Source organism: Rhinopithecus bieti, unplaced genomic scaffold (assembly GCF_001698545.2).
Source record: "Rhinopithecus bieti isolate Rb0 unplaced genomic scaffold, ASM169854v2 scaffold_2247, whole genome shotgun sequence".
Lineage (NCBI taxonomy): Eukaryota > Metazoa > Chordata > Mammalia > Primates > Cercopithecidae > Rhinopithecus > Rhinopithecus bieti.
This window is the reverse complement of record NW_016803732.1, coordinates 2,045,961-2,063,980: the sequence shown is the minus strand read 5'-3', so window position 1 is coordinate 2,063,980 and position 18,020 is coordinate 2,045,961. Positions and strand designations below refer to the sequence as shown.

The following is an 18,020-nucleotide window of genomic DNA, read 5'->3' as shown; positions in this document are numbered from 1 at the left end:
AAACCAGAATTGCCCTGGATATGTATTTAATAAAATTCTCTTATTCTCTCTGGGAAAAAACGTATACTTTTTTACTGGTATTACAGCACTTTTATAACTAGTGGGAAAATAATGCTGTCTTCCCATCTAAGAAAACAGTGTGTCTTCCTATGTATTGAAAGCTTCTAAATATTCTAAATATAAGACCTAGCATATGTCTATTAATTATTTTATTTGCTCAAAAATTATTTTGGTGACCATTGTACATGAAGTACTGTGTAAGGCATTTTATCTATTGCCTTTTATATTATGAATGGAATCTCATTTCCATTACATTTTACAGTAGTTTCTTGTTGGGATGTAAGCAGAAACGTTGATTTTTGTAAGTTAATATCCAATGGTCACTGAGCTCCTACTCGTTCTCTGAATTGCCGTTGACTATCCTAGGTTTTCAATGTCGACAATTATTTCACCCACAAATGAGAAGTTTTCCCTTTTCCTCCCAATATACAAACTTTCAATTTTCACCTGTCTGCATGAGCTAGCACTTCCAGAATTATGTTCAAGGCAGGGGTGATAACCAAGCTGCCTTTTCCTGCGGTTATTTTAACATCAGTGTCTCTAATGCATCCCTTTTAAATAGGCAACTGGCTATAAACTTGAGACAGATTTATATCATCGTATGAAGGAAGCAGCTATGTGCTTCCTCTTTTTCTAGTTTTCTGTTTTTTCAGTCATAAATGAATGACGACTTCCACAAGAATATTTTTAGTTTCTTCTCTGTCTTATGAATGTGACTTAAGAGGAATTTCATGGAATCAAGTCACGACCATTCACATGGCTACTTCTGATCATGAAAAGAAAAGGCACATTAAATTATAGTTCAGTGAAGTCATGAGCTTAAGGAATGTACACGTTCCTCAAGGCCTGAGTTGCAAAAATGGTAAGACATTTTCCCCAAAAGCGCTTTCTGTGAGAATTTAGCTTCAATCCAAGGTTGCCTTCCCCGTACCTGAGAACTATCCAATTCTGAACATGACCTTGTCCCATAATGAAGCAACATAAAAAGGGTCTTAGATTTTACAAATAAGTAAACCTAGTAGTGAAATATTTTCTAAGAGTTAAAAAGACTTACACACACACACAGAGCCTTCTACCGCAAATGGGAAGCCAGACAAAATCCACGAAGATCTTTTGCTAATCCTAAAATAAAATTAACCTATCATTGGTTTTCTTCCTACTGCATTCTATAATAAATTAGGGAGAAGAGACAAAATTAATCTGAAGCCTATGGATGCTTAGAGTCGTGTGTGTGTGTGTGTGTGTGTGTGTGTGTGTGTTGTGTGCGTGTCTTCTTAGATGTTAAACATTTGTATTGTGGTAAACTATACATGTAATATCTATCATTTAACCATTTGTAAGTATAAAATTCAATGACATTTTAAACACATTCAACAATGCTCCACAGCCATCACCACTATCTATAAACAAAACTTCATCTTCCCCAGCAGAAACTCTATACCCATTAAACAATAACTCTCCATTCTCTCTTCTCTCTACCCCCCAGTAACCTCTGTTTTGTTTTCTGTGTCTATGAATTTGCCTATTGTATGTACCTCATAGAAACAGAATCATACAATGTTTTTCCTTCAGTTAACAGCTTGTAATATGTACAAAATGCCATATATCTAGAAATGAATATTTTCTATTTATTTGGTGCATTTAAAATAGCAGAAAATGATACGTCTGAATTGTTTTGCAAGCGAAATTGCAGCTACAAATTATCCAAATCATATACATATATAAATGATTTCTTCTTGAAGACTCAAGCTCAGAAGTCTTAGGCATAATGATTTGACAGAAAGTTGTATCTTCTTCCTTGTGAACCTTCGGAAATTTATCCCACACACTGGGTTAGCAATGTAAGCAGGTGGTTGCATAAACTGTCCCCCGAAATTTCTCACAGGTTGATTCTCTAAGAGCCAAATTCCATCTTGGCTATCAGCCCACACAAAGCTTAACACAGTCCTAAAGGACCCAGAAAATGTGAAATGATGATATAGGAAAAGAGAAAATTATGTAACAAATGCAAGTATTCCCTTGGGAGGAAAGTAAGGGTTTTCTTGGACCAAATGCTTTAATTTTAGTCAATAGTCCCAAGACAATATAGATGAGAATGTGGGGCATGTGCAGCCACAAATCCTCAAATACTTCTTCCCTCTCCACAAACATATTTTCACAAAATGAACAAGTAATCTAATAGGCCCTGGTTTTAAACTGCTTAAAAACATCCAATGGGTACATTTAATTCAACCCCACATCTCCCCAAAGAAAAATATTGCAGCCTGTTCTATGGTCTTCATTATTATGGTGGAGCTAGAAGTTAAATGTCAAAGAGTTTAGTTAACACAGTAGCTAAGATGAAGGGCATCTCAGAAGGCCTCAAGGATCCAAGAAAGCTTAAAAATGGTACACATAGGCTAGGAGGCTTTTACTAAAAATTAGAAAATAAATTCCCAAACCAATCAATCAATTCCTCATTATGCCTGTACTGAAACTCTATGAGTATCCAGATTATTAAAATGCCCTTGAAGTCTCTGTGTTTGGATGGTCATCACAATGTTCCCACGGCAGGGCTTCCTTTTCACAGGGGTTGCACCTGTCCCTACTCTCAATGACTTTGCCACTAAACTAAAAGGAAATTTGGCTCAGGAGGGCAGACGATGAGGAGGAAAGGAAAGAAGAAGAAAGATCACTAACTTATATAAACAGTAGGATTTCTTCCTAAAGTGCTTTCCACTCACCATGGCCACCAAGGAGGAGTCAGGAAAAAAGCAGTGGGCAGGGGAAGGCAATGGGAGAGGTAGTAGCTGTGCTCAGATCTCCATTCAAACATCAGCGGAGGACAGGCTCACGAAGAGTGTGGGATGGACAGTCAAACCCCCAAACCCGCACAGGGACCCAGAACGCCAGTCCCGGGCCAGCTTCGGAGAGAACACCAGTGAGAGTCAGAAATTAACCGAGCCAAGCATTGAAATCTTTCAAACACTAGGATCCCAGAAGCATGTAGGGGGCCCCCAAAGAAGTAAAGATTTGCCTCAGGCCACTGGGTTTCTATGGCATCCCACCTTTATGTCAGTGCAAATACCATTCTGTGTGGGTGGCCACACTGCTCACATGTCAACAGTGATGGTAGCCATGACAGTCACCAAAGAGAATGGGATTCCTCTCTGTCTACACAAACCAAAATCACCTCCTCAGTTGCACCTTACCTATCCTGCAAAACCGTACTATGTGACTCCTAAGAATTTCCCACGTCTGCTTCCCCAGTGAACAGGAATCCCTCGGGTATTTTTTATTCATCTCTTCCCCTAGTACCGACAGCAAGGTATTTCATAGAAATGAGGTCCTGAAACTGTTTGCGAAATGAGTGAATAAATAAATGAGTCTCTGATGTAAATGGGGATCCAACAGTTTGCTGCTATTCCTAGCCCAATACTGGAATTCTGTGATGTTCCATACACTGTGCTCATCTTATTTCCTTTGCTACTTTCTCCTTGTTGATCTAAGAAAGCAAACTCGTGAAACTGGACCAAGAGCAGTCTCCAGAGCTCCTATGTCACCCTTCTACTTTCTCCTTTTCCATTCACCATCCCAACTTGAACAGATATATTCAGTTGCCCACCTGTGTGGTTACCCTCGACCTGAATACTATTTGAAAACACTTGTTTCCTCTCAAGTGCTGAAAGTATACTTGTTTCTTTGACATCTTTGATTAAAACCACCTTCCTGCAGAGATGATTCTTCAGAGGCACCACTCTTCTGCTTGGAGAACCTCTAGACTAGTAGCTGGATCTACCTCTAAGATCAGAATCCAAGAAACGATTCTGTAGCTGTCTGTGACTGAAACAGAACATAGACTCCAGCAGCATCCTCTGTGGGCTTGGACCACTTCACCAGCCTCACCAAGAACTGAGTGGGGATAGCAGCATCACAGCCTGTGGGTGTGCACGCCATATACACCCACATTTCAGAAGTGCTGGCAACAAATGGGTACTAACTATGATAGAGGAAAGTAGGATTTCCTCATGAAAACTTGGAAAAATCTTAAATATATCTGTCTCCTAAAATTTCAGAAATTTGGAAAGATAAAGTTTTAATTTTGCTCATGTTTACCGAATTTTAAATCTAGACATTTTTTCAGAAAAAAAAAATATGATATCTAATTTATACTGACTTAACTAGTTGTGAAATGCTTTGATCAGTGAATAATTTTCTAAGTTGGCATTTTTCAGAGTAGCCTTTAAAATAACAGTGAATTACCCTTCTAGACATTGGTTTAGGCAAGGATTTCATGACAAAGAATCCAAAAGCAAATGCAATAAAAACAAAGATAAACAGCTGGGACCTAATTAAACTAAAGAGTTTTTGCACAGCAAAAGGAACAGTCAGCAGAGCAAACAGACAACCCACAGAGTGGGAGAAAATCTTCACAATCTATACATCTGACAAAGGACTAATATCCAGAAACTACAACAAACTCAAACAAATTAGTAAGAAAGAAAAACAAACAATCCCATCAAGAAGTGGGCTAAGAAAATGAATAGACAATTCTTAAAAGAAGATATACAAATGGCCAACAAACATATGACAAAATGCTCAGCATCACTAATGATCAGGGAAATGTGAATGAAAACCACAATGCGACACCACCTCACTCCTGCAAGAATGGCCATAATCAAAAACTCAAACACAGTAGATGTTGGCCTGGATGCGGTGGTCAGGAACACTTCCACACTGCAGGTGGGAGTGCAAACTAGAACAGCCACTATGGAAAACAGTGTGGAGATTCCTTAAAGAACTAAAAGTAGAACTACCATTCGATCCAGCAATCCCACTACTAGGTATCTTCCCAGAGGAAAAAATACTTGCACACATGTTTATAGCAGTAAAATTCACAACTGTGTATTGTGGAACCAACCCAAATGCCCATCAATCAATGAGTGGATAAAGAAATTATGATATATACATATATAAGATACACACACACACACACACACACACACACACACACACAGAGAGATGATGGAATACCTCTTAGCCATAAAAAGGAACAAATTAACAGCATTTGCAGTGACCTGGATGAGACTGGAAACTATTATTCTAAGTGAAGTAACTCAGGAATGGAAAACCAAACATCATATGTTCTCACTGATATGTGGGAGCTAAACTATGAGGACGCAAAGGCATAAGAATGACACAGTGGACTATGGGGACTTTGGGGAAAGGGTGAGAGGGAGGCGAGGGATAAAAGACTACAAATATGGTGCAGTGTATATTGCTCAGGTGATGGGTGCACCAAAATCTCACAAATCACCACTAAAGAACTTACTCATGTAACCAAATACCACCTGTTCCCCAATAACTTATAGAAAAATTAAAAATACATACATAAATAAATAAAATAACAGTGAATTGATGTGATTCTGCAGTTAATACTGATTTGAAGTGGTGTGATGTCATAGTTAAAAATCTAACAGACTGAGGTTTAAGGCTCATTTCTACATTTATGTGCTGGGCAACTATTTGCCAATTTAATCTTTTATTTAACTTCCTTGTCACCTCTCAGATGTGATTCAGATGTTGACTAAAATGTTGAAGTAAATATATGTTAGTTGCCTGGCACACAGTAGAATGCAATAAATGCTACCTGTTATTATATATCTTGCTTTTGTTTCCTAAAGTATCCTAGTCAAAGGACATGCAGTTACACTTGGCCTCTTAGATTCACAACTGTGACGAAATAGTACTGCAGAAATCTTACAAAGCAACAGCAATTGGAACTGTTACAGAATTCTGTGGTAAGGCTTGTCTTGATCTTGGTGTGCTACTTTACAAAGTCATCATGTATTTAAATACACTAATTCATGCACAGTGTTCACCACAAAGCATCTCAGATCACTTCTCAGAAGGACTCACACCATCAAATTGAGACTTTTCCCAGCCTCTAAAACTGCAACTTGCAAAATACTACACGCATATCTACAAGAAAGGTGCATAGTAAGCTGTTTGCTGTCTTCAAAGTAAAACAGAGCACTTACATGGCGATCCTCAATGTTCTTCAACAGCCTGGGGTCATCAAAGTCACAGGAATCACTACAGGGAGGAGGCATCCGACTGTAAGAGAGAACAGAGAAAATGTATCCAATTGAAAAGTTTCTGTTAAGTTAACCCAAACCTGGAAGGAATCTGCCTTCCAGAAGAACCACACCTAAAGTCCTGTAGGAATTCACATTAAACTTTCAAAGGCTTGGAATTCTGTATTATTATTTCAAACCTGAAAACAATTAATCCTGGAGTTTACTATAAATAAAATATTTCACGAGTTACTGTAAAGAACAACAGTTACGAGGAACAATAGTTACAAGGAGAAGAAACAGAAGCCAGGGATCAAGACTATGACTGTCATTTCAGTTGGCCCCTGAGTCACTTCTACCAGAGAGAACTTCCAAGAGTGTCCACTCAAAGCAAACAAAACAAGAGGAAGTACTGCACTGTATACATGCAACCATTTATGGCCAGAGCTCATATGTAGGAGAGAGAAGACAACAAATAATTACAAGAAAGGAAACGATATGATGGCTGTGAGCTATCACACTGAAGAAAATGTGAAGAACCAACTGTATATTCATTTATCTCCACTCCCTCCTGAATTTTTTTTTTTTTTGCAATGAAGTTTCACTCTTGTTGCCCAGGCTGGAGTGCAGTGGCGTGATCTCGGCTCACTGCAACCTCCACCTTGCACGTTCAAGCAATTCTCCTGCCTCAGTCTCCCAAGTAGCCGGGATTACAGATGCCCACCATCACACCTGGCTCATTTTGTATTTTTAGTAGAGACAGGGTTTTGCCATGTTGGTCAGGCTGGTTTCAAACTCCTGACCTCATGCGATCCACCTGCCTTGGCCTCCCAAAGTGCTGGGATTACAGGCATGAGCCACTGCATCTGGCCCCCTCCTGAAATTTCATCATTGTCAAGACAAAGACAATGAAAGAAGACATGACAGCAGAGTGTATGTCAGTCTTAACTCGAAATAGGTATCAAAGTGTAGTACAGCACAGAAAACAGCAACCAACAGCTTGCAGGGGGGAGCACCTATAATGCAAGCTGATGCCCTCAACAGAGTGCTGGGAAGGTGGAACAAATGGCAGTACAAGGCACCTGTGAGGTACAGGGAAGGAGGAAGACAGCATAGCTTCCATGTCCACTTGTGAAACACTTCAAGACCTGTGAGGTACAGGGAAGGAGGAAGACAGCATAGCTTCCACGTCCACTTGTGAAACACTTCAAGAATCCTCTCATATCCCATGCAGCCAGACAACTGAACCTTCCACAGCCAGAAAAAAAAAAAAAAAAAAAAAAAAGCTTATCTTTTACAGAAATTAAACCAGAGTAGTCCTGAGCCCAGGGACACTGGGCACACAGGCACACATGTGCATAGGCTGGGGCAACCTTCCAAAACAGCGTTTTAAATGAAATTCTATATATGCTGAAAGGTAACAATCACTGGCCCGCTGCCTCCACACAGCTTCCAAAAACAGTTACACCAAATTTATAGTCCTTGGCAGGAAACCAGAAAGTTCTTTTTATGAAAAGAAAGCTGACTGGCTGACAAGAAAGACCCACAGACACTGACATCCAGGGATCCCTTAATACAATCATGGGTCCTGGCTGATCATTCTCTGGGAAGGCAATCAGTCATCAACCACAGGGTCCCCACTCCACACACAGCCCTAGCAATCAGGTTTCTTTTTTTTTTTTTGAGACGGAGTCTCGCTCTGTCACCCAAGCTGGAGTGCACTGGCCAGATCTCAGCTCACTGCAAGCTCCGCCTCCCGGGTTCACGCTATTCTCCTGCCTCAGCCTCCCGAGTAGCTGGGACTACAGGCGCCCGCCTCGTTGCCCGGCTAGTTTTTTGTATTTTAAGTAGAGACAGGGTTTCACCGTATTAGCCAGGATGGTCTCGATCTCCTGACCTCGTGATCCGCCCGTCTCGGCCTCCCAAAGTGCTGGGATTACAGGCTTGAGCCACCGCGCCCGGCCAGCATCACTCTTTATAAGGGAAACAAATCAAAACTACAATAAGGTACCACTTCATACCCATTAGGATGGCTATTATACAACAAACAAAACCTGAAAAATCACGTGTTGGCAAGGATGTGGAGAAAGTGAAACCCTTGTGCATTGCTGGCAGGAATGTCAAATGGTGGCTCTGCTATGGAAAACAGCAAGGTTTTTCCTCAAAAAGTTAAACCCAGAATTACCATATGACCCAGTGATTCCATGTTTAGGTATATACCCCCAAGAATGGAAAGGGGGGACTGAAACAGATACCCGTATATCAATGTTCACAGCAGCCAAAAGGTAGAAGCGACACAAATGCCCATGAACAGATGACGGGATAAACAACACGTGGCACATACATGCAATTGAACATTACTCAGCTTTCCAAAGGGAAACGATTCTGACACATTCTACAACATGGATGAACCCTGAAGACACGCTAAGGGAAAGACGCCAAACACAAAAACACAAATACTGTACCATTTCACTTGTATGAGGTACCTAGAACAGGCACAATCATAGAGACGGAAAATAGAATGGTGGTTACTAGGGTCTGGAGGCAGGCAGCAATGAAGAATTTTTGTTGAATAGATAGGGTTTCAGATGAAAAAGTTCTAGAAATGAATGGTGCAGATGGCTGCAAAACACTCTGAATATACTTAGTGCAACTGAATTGTACATTTAAAAGAGTCAAATGATAAATATTGTTACACATATTTTACACAAAAAGAAATAAAAATATATGAGCACACAGTTAATGATCACCAGGTTTTTGAAGAAAGCCTATAGAAAATAAATCAAAACACCAGGGGTGAGCGGTAAGGACGGTGGGAGAGGAGAGCAGAGAAAACACGGAATGCAAAAGCAACGGCAGGGGAATGCTTTCGAAAACCGAAAGTGAGATCATACGAAAAACTCATGACAAAGGATAGAAGACCAAGGTGAAAAAAATACCAGGAAGTAAAACAAAAAAAAACAAATATGGAAAATGAGAGAGAACGATAACAAAATTGGAGGATCAACCCAAGAGATTCAATATCTGACTATCAAGAGATGCAGAGGGAACAGGGAAGCTGGAGAGGAGGAAAATTATCATAGAAATAATACAAAGACACTGCTGAGAATCTAGAAGAGGAAATTCAGAGACAGAAATGGCTCACTAGTGGTCCACTGAATGTCCAAAATAATGGAAAAAATTCACTTTGGGAGGCCGAGGTGGGCAGATCACAAGGTCAGGAGATCAAGACCATCCTGGCTAACACGGTGAAACCCCATTTCTACTAAAAATACAAAAAATTAGCCGGGCTCGGTGGCAGACGCCTGTAGTCCCAGCTACTCGGGAGGCTGAGGCAGGAGAATGGCGTAAACCCAGGAGGCAGAGCTTGCAGTGAGCTGAGACGACGCCACTGCACTCCAGCCTGGGTGACAGAGCAAGACTCCATCTCAAAAAAAAAAAAAAAGGAAAAATTTAAAAACCTGCCCAAAGCTTCATGGTTGAAATGGCATATGCCTGAGGAGGTACAGAAAATCTGAAATGCTTCCAAAGGGGGCGGAGCAACAGTAGGAGATAAACTCTCACCATCAAAGTAAGAAACAATGTCTAAATGTTTTAATTTCCTCTGTTTTTTTTTTTTTTTTTTTTTTTGTGAGACATAATCTCGCTCCGACACTCAGGCTGGAGTGCAGTGGCACGATCTTGGCTCACTGCAACCTCTGCCTCCTGGGTTCAACTGATTCTCCTGCCTTAGCCTCCTGAGTAACTAGGATTACAGGCGCCCACCACCACACCCGGCTAATTTTTGTATTTTCAGTAGAGACAAGGTTTCATCATGTTTGCCAGGCTGGTCTTGAACTCCTGACCTCAAGTGATCTGCCTGCCTTGGCCTCCCAAAGTGCTGGGATTACAAGTGTGAGCCACTGCACCCAGCCTAAATGTCTTTAATTTAAAAATTAATATAAACATTACCTTGAAATATAAAAATAAAATTTTTAAAAAAGCAAAAGCACTGAGGTGGACTGCCTCCAGGGAACAGGGAATGAGTAGGAAGTACTGAACCAAGGGCAGTCGATTTTTTGGTAAAAAGTCCTGTAGTATCCCCGGACTTTTCAAACCATGTTCATCCTTAAATTTATCTGGTTTTCTTTCAAAATAACATATATGCAACTTTTATTTACATAAAAAAATAGGCAGTTGAGAAATGCTAATAAAATTATTCCAGGGCGAGCCTGGTTTCTCACACGTGTAATCCCAGCACGTTGGGAAGACACAGCGGGAGGACAGCTTGAGGCCAGGAGTTTGAGACTAGCCTGGGCAACACAGTGAGACCTCATTTCTACAAAAAATTACAAAATTAGTCAGGCATGGTGGTGCCTGCCTGTAGTTTTAGTTACGCAGGAGGCTGAGGCAGGAGGATCACTTGAATCCAGGAGTTCACGACTACAGTGAGCTATGACTGTATTACTGCACTCCATCCTGCGCAATAGAGTGAGGCTGTCTCTAAAAATGTAAATAAATAAATAAAAATTACTCCAAAGGCTTTTCCACTCAAGTGTCAAGAAGTGCTAGAATCGACTTACCAGAAGTCATCTGAGGACGGCTCTCTTGCCAATTCTGGGAAGTGACTGCCAAAGAAAGTGAAAACAGAGTGGTCACAAAACTGTGATCAAAAGGCAGACATTCGGATCAAAACCTGAGTAAATGTGTAGTTCTTAGATTAGATATACAAACTTACAGATTCTCAGGGACTTCTTACCAAGTTAATATTGCAGAAATAAACCACTTTTGTTGTTGTTGTTGTTGTTGTTTGTTTTGTTTTGAGATGGAGTCTCACTCTGTCACCCAGGCTGAAGTGCAGTGGTGAGATTCCAGCTCACTGCAACCCCCGCCTCCCGAGTTTAAGCGATTCTCCTGCCTCAGCCTCCCGAGTAGCTGGGATTACAGGTGCATGCAACGATGCCCAGCTAATAATGTATTTTTAGTAGAGACAGGGTTTCATCAAGTTAGCCAGGCTGATCTTGAACTTCCAACCTCAGGCAATCCACCTGCCTCAGCCTCCCAAAGTGCTGGGATTACAGGTGTGAGCCACTGCGCCCGGTCAGAAATAAACCAGTTTTAACTGTTCAGAGTTTAATTTGGGATCCATTCAGCTAGAAACACATTCCATAGTAACTACATATCTAAATCTATTGTAAAGGATTTAGATTTTTTTTTATTTTGAAAGGATCTTTATCCTTTCAAAACATCAGAAAGTCAAGATATTTGACTAAGTAGCTAAAAATAAACTTACTTGCTTGAATGAACACAAGTAAATTTTCAGTAAGTAATAAACACTGACCCATAGGTTACTCCGGCAATGCTGCACTTCTTGAAGTTCATGATATTGCACGTAAGCGTTCCAGTCTTGTCAGAAAAGAGATATTTCACCTAAACCAAAGAATAAAAGAAATATACATCAGGAAGTATTGAGATGCAAAGATCAACAAATGAAATCTTCCCTTCTATATTTTTCAAAACCTGTATGAAACGGGTAGATTTCCTTAAAGCAAGCAAATTAGTAACAAAAAATATATTCATACTTTAATGTTTAGACCACTTAAACCTTCTTCCATAACTAATTATATAGTCAAAGTGTACCAAAATATGCAGACGGAGCTGCAATAAGAGCTCTGACTGAAGGATATGCTACTGGTTGATATGCATTATCACTCTACACGTAACATTTCAGAAATGATGTCATGGATTAGCAAGGGAGAGGTATTAACAGAACTGCCTCCAGAGGAATCTCCAGTTTCTCAGTAGTCTTCCAAAGAGGCATCAGGACTTGCTAAGTGCTAGATATCTTCCAGAGATCCCAGAGAACTGGTCTAGGGAAGCAGTGTTTTACTGTTGTATAGAAGAGGGACTGATTACATGAACTGCTTACTCAGTAATTTTTCTTAATGATACAATATAGACAAATACACTGGGAAGTTTTTTGAAAACGATCAAAGGGACTTCAAGTATTCAAGCTCCTAAAGAAGTCAAATACTACTTCTAAATACAATATTAGTACCCTAGGGGTAATTTATACTTTAAACACATTTTTACATGCAGTAAGTCTAGGGGTATGGAAAATTTAGTAGAATCTGCCTCTTAGCAGGGATTCTTTCTGCATTCTTAAGAAAATTAAAATATCATATAAAAAATTAAAGGCCAGGTGCGGTGGCTCACACCTGTAATCCCAGCACTTTGGAACGCCAAGGCAGGCGGATCACCTGAGGTCAGGAGTTTGAGACCAGCCTGGCCAACGTGGCAAAACATCATCTCTACTAAAAATACGAAAAAAATTAGCCAGGCATGGTGGCAGGTGCCTGCAATTCCGGCCACTCAGGAGGCTGAGGCAGAAGAATCACTTGAACCCGGGAGGCAGAGGTTGCAGTGAGCTGAGATCACGATATAAACAAATCTTGCACTCCAGCCTGGGCGACAAGAGCGAAACTTTGTCTCAAAAAAAAAAAAAAAAAAATTAAAAATGAACATTTTGTAATAAGGGCTTATCAAGATTTGCTATCACCTTGCCTACTAAATTTTAACTTCTCCTTAAAGTCCCAACTCAAAACTTCTTCCCCATGCAAACGTTCCCCATATCCTCAATTAGGATGAATTACTGAAGTATCCACGGGTACTTTCAATCCTTGAATTATTCAGGTACAGTTCAATGACACTTGCAGACAATTATATACTGTACACTGTGCTAAACTAACAAAGGCAACCAAAGACCTTGTCTAGGGCACACCCATGCCCTCACAAAGTCTCCAGAGAGAAATGGACAGTACATCACTCACACCCCTTATTTTACTGTATTTATGTCTGGAAAGACTGTTATGGGAACATAGAAGACAGACTATCCAAGCCCGGAAAACTGGAGAAGAGTTCAAAGAGGAGGCAAATTTAGCCTGATACGCACCAAGAACTCACTGATTCTTACAGGAGAAGGATTTTACCAACAAAGGAAATGACAACGCCATTCAATGAGGATTGAAAGCCCAAGGTCCAAGGCCTGCTCTGGGTGCTGTACCCAGCCCTATGTGACCAGAGCCCCAAAGGCAGTGGGAGGATTTGTGCTCTGTGCCAAGGACATTCTCTGTAATAACAATCCATCCTATTATACTAAGAATTTAAGAGCACTTATAGAATATACACAATTTAAGGAAAGATAAAGCAAATATTAAGTAGGTTTGGAAAATTATATCAAAGAAACAATCACCTGCTTTGTCTACAAAGATCTATTTTAATCTACAAATTTGAGCCTCAGTTTTCTGGCAATAAACTCAAAATGATGCACAAAACCACCACAGAATTCACTCTATCCTTGAGGAAAGAAAAACGAAGAAAGCAAGCCTACCTCCATAAGGGAGTTTTTCTAACCCTCAGATGGATGAGCCATGTCTCCTGCATTTTCACAGAGGGACACTGAGGAGCAGGGGAGATGGAACATGGTAATGTTCTTTCACCAGGCAGGGAAGCTTGGGAAGGCCAGATCTCTACAGACAACCTGAAGTCCCCAATCTGACACTGAATAACCAGGTGTCCTTTGATAAGTTACTCCTTTCCTTCTCTAGAAAATGAAGGTACAGCACCCTCCCCTTAGGGTTCCTGGTGGGTTTGAATAGGGTGTATGAAATGAAACCAAAATCTTTAACGTCAAGGCATTCAAAAGAGGTTAGTCCCCAAAAATCAACAAGTAGGACCTAATTAAACTAAAGAGCTTCTGGACAACAAAAGAAACTACCAACAGAGTAAACAGATAACCTACAGAATGGGAGAAAATATTTGCAAACTATACATCTGACAAAGGTCCCACATCCAGAATCTATAAGCAACTTAAACAACTGAACTAGCAAAAACCAAACAACCCCATTAAAAAAATGAGCAAAAGACATGAACAGACATTCTCCAAAGAAACATACAAGTTGCCAAAAAACATATGAAAAAATGCTCCACATCACTAATCATCAGAGAAGTGCAATTCAAAACCGCAGTGAGATACCATCTCACACCAGTCAGAATGGGTATCATTAAAAAGTTAAAAAACAACAGACGCTGGCAATGCTGCATGGAAAAGGGAACACTTATCCACTATTGGTGGGAGTGCAAATTAGTTCAGCCACTGTGGAAAGCAGTGTGCAGATTTCTCAAAGAACTTAATACAGAACTACCATCTGACCTGCAATCCTGTTACTGGATATACATTCAAAAGAAAACAAATCGCTCTACCAAAAAGACACGTTTATCACAGCACTATTCACAATAGCAAAGACATGGACTCAACCTAGATGCCCATCAACAGTGGATTGGATAAAGAAAATGTGGTACACATACACCATGGAATACACAGTCAGAAAAAAAAAAAAAAAGAAATCATGTTCTTTGCAGCAACATGCATGGAGCTGGAGGCCATTATCTTAAGTGAATTAATGCAAGAACAGAAAGCCAAATACCATATGTTCTCACTTACTAAGTGGGAGCTAAACATTGCATACTCAAGGACATAAACATGGGAACAACTAACACTGGGGACTACTAGACGGGTTTGGGGAAAAGCGTTGAAAAACTGTTGGGTACTAGGCTCAGGTATCTGAGAGATGGTATCATTCATACTCCAAACCTCAGCATCACATAATACACCCACATAAAACACTTGCACATGTACCCTCTGAATCAAAAATAAAAGTTGAAAAAAGAAATTAAATTAAATTAAAACATTTAAAAAGAGGTTACTCCTTACAGGAATTTCAATGTCAGACACAGACATAATGCAAAGCATAACTTAGTAAAGGCAAGAGGAGTTCATGGGTAAAGGTGCAAAAGATACTGTTCCCTAGAATATTCCAGAGACAAAATCCAGAACATGCGAGAAATGCATGTCCTTTAAATTGGCCTCAACACGTTTTGAAGGGTTACTCAACATCTGAGTATCTTAGCCATCGTTTTCCCTGTTATTTGCTCCTGATAATACTGTTTTAAGGGTTCCAAATGATGTTGCACTGTATTTTTTAATATTACTTTTTTTTTTTTTTTGCAGGTTACTTCTGGGTGATATGATATGGCTGTGTCTCAAAAAGCAAGACAAAACCAAGTAACGCTTATATCTAATGGCACACTCAAAAGTATTATATAGCTCTTCAGATGTTCTAGCCATGTTCATGGAGAGGCATTTTTGCAAAATCTCTCCACGGTTCTTCTGCTAACACTCATGTCCCCTCATGCTCATGTCACCATTCCCAAAATTCCCAAAGAGGCTTTTTCACCTGCCCAAGCTCTTCATTAAGGTTTGATGTCCTGGCCATAGCCGGAGTGTCGTTTCCTATATAATACATATCTGTGTCCTGAGAGAGAGAGAACAAGAGACAGGATTTCAGAAAATATATACCATTAATCCTTCATTCACATTAACACAGAAAAGAAGCTAAGAACGGGTAATTTAAAACACTTTTATTTTAATAGAAATGCTCATTTTGGCTGAGGGCAGTGGCTCACGCCTGTAATCCCAGCACTTTGGGAGGCCGAGGCGGGCAGATCACGAGGTCAGGAGATTGAGACCATCCTGGCTAACACAGTGAAACCCTGTCTCTACTAAAAAAATACAAAAAAATTAGCCAGGCGTGGTGGCTGGAGCCTGTAGTCTCAGCTACTTGGGGAGGCTGACGCATGAGAATCGCTTGAACTCGAGAGATGGAGGTTGCAGTGAGCTGGGATCACGCCACTTCACTCCGGCCTGGGCGACAGCGCAAGACTTCATCTCAAAAAGAAATATATATATATAACATACATATATATACACACACACATATATGATTTATATTTATATAATATATATGAGATTTGGTTTCAAGATAATCATTTCACAACCTAGACTAACTCACGATTCTGACCTTGTTGACAGGATTGCTGTGAAGATCAAATAAAAATGCATATCAAAGTGCCTGGTCTACAAACACTGGCTGCTGAAGTCCACTGCTTAAGGGCCATGGCAGTCCTTTAAAAATCTTATCTCCACCCCTACAATCAAATCCAAGTTGACTGTCACAATGAATTTTGATATGCGAGTGACCACTATAGTAAACACACCCAAGAGGCCTTTTCTTCAGCACTAACTAGATGTTAAAAGCATCAATAGCAGGTGCAGCCAGATGACAGACGCTGGCTCAGCATTCCACCCCATCATCTGACCGATCCTCACAACAACCCCTTGAATAGGAATCACTGCCCAAAAACACCCTCGCTGGTGATCCCTGGCCAGTTCTTTGTATGGCCAGTTTAAGCCCCTGGACCTAATAATGGTAAATGAACACAGTTCTTCTTTTTTGAGCGCTCAATTAAATGCCAAAAGCTGTGAAATAACATTGGAAGATAGTGACTCAACTCTGCTTTAATACTCACCCAGTTTATGAAAAGGGCTTGAGTATACTTCACAACCTCAAGAGTCACCAACAGACTGATGGGAATAAGATTGTTGTATAAAATGATGAACGTCAGCAGGTTGTATCCAAAATTATCTGAGGTGGTGTCTGTGGAAGGAAACCAGAGTATCTGAAAGGTGTTCACAACCAAAGTCTATTGGCTTATTTAGAGATTCATGTGAAAACAGTTATTGAGCACCTCCTGTATGTCAGGAACTGTGAGTTCAAAGGCTGCTTTCTGTAGGAGGCACACAGGTCCCACAGTGCGACTGCACAGCAGCATGCATCTACTAAAGAGAGGCTCACAGGGCGTGGCGGGAACCAACACAGGAGGCTTTCCAATGGGAAGGCATGGTCACTGAAGGCCATCCGGAAGAAGAAATGCTGGTGTCAAGTTTTGAAGAACAGAGAAAAGAAGCAAACTTGAAAGAACGTGGAAAAGAAGACAGGCCTTTGAAATGGTTGTAAGGAATACCTACAGTCTCACTAAGGTACATGTATATTGGGGATACTCCAAAGAGCTGGAAAGATCGACAAAAGTGTGAACAAGAGAAGCAGACAAAGAGAGAGAAGTCTTGAGCCCAACTAAAGATAAGAGAAGGGATATCTGGAAGGAACAAGATCCCTAAGGATGGAACAGGACCCTAGGGGATGGAGTCCACAGCAGAGGCAGCATCAGCTCCAGGGGGAACAGAGAATGAGGCAGGGAGAGGGGGAGAAGGTCTGGGGCGTCAAAAGGGAAGTTCTTTCCTTGACAGCCATGATCTTCTGCTTGAAGGGTAAAGTAGTGAGATCTTCTTAACTTAGCAAGAGGCTTAAGGAAAACGTTGCAACAGGGTTGAACTGGTATTAAAGCTGTCTATGAAGGGAACTAGAATGAGAATAAAGATAGGAGCAGGTTAGGATTGGAGGGAGACTGAGAATTTGTAATGGCTCCAAACTCCAGTTATTGGGTTTTTTCCCCAGGAAATTACATCAAATGGTGGTAGTATGATTCCGATTTAGAGTTCTGGAGAGTGGCTGTGATGGAAAGACAAGGAGCTGGGAAGGTACAGGAGAAGCAGGCATACACTGGCCAGTAATTTCACCTTTCCACAATCCCTTCGCTTCCTACTCACTACCAAGCCTTCCACTTTTCCTGCTGGTTGCTTTTCTTCCTGACATATTACTCTGCTCTCCTGTTCTCCTGTAGAATTAAGGAGTTTCTAAATAAGATCTCTAAGTTCCAATAGTTACAAATATCTCTAAGGTATAAACAAATGTCTACCTGACAATTACAAATACGAGAAATACTAAAGAAGCTCTCCAGGATGAAAGAGATACCAGACAATAATTAAAATCCACATAAACAAAGGACCCTAGTAACGGTAATTCTATAGTATTTATAAAAGATAGTAGTATACTTATATATTCTCAATTTTAAAAAAGCAATTGCAAAAAGCATCATAAAATTGCATTGTTGAACTTATATACAGAT

At 40.4% G+C, this 18,020-nt stretch overlaps 1 protein-coding gene across 1 annotated transcript in view; it reads right to left on the bottom strand.

The window, feature by feature from the left end:
- The window catches only part of LOC108515307 (phospholipid-transporting ATPase IB), a 128,159-nt gene that overhangs the window by 26,443 nt on the left and 83,696 nt on the right, over nt 1-18,020 (bottom strand). The window contains exons 12-16 of the mRNA XM_017852053.1: nt 16,524-16,651; nt 15,392-15,469; nt 11,437-11,525; nt 10,679-10,723; nt 6,081-6,156 (exon numbers count right to left, since the gene is read on the bottom strand). Coding sequence (XP_017707542.1) covers nt 6,081-6,156; nt 10,679-10,723; nt 11,437-11,525; nt 15,392-15,469; nt 16,524-16,651 — 416 coding nt within the window. The remainder of the gene's footprint in view (nt 1-6,080; nt 6,157-10,678; nt 10,724-11,436; nt 11,526-15,391; nt 15,470-16,523; nt 16,652-18,020) is intronic.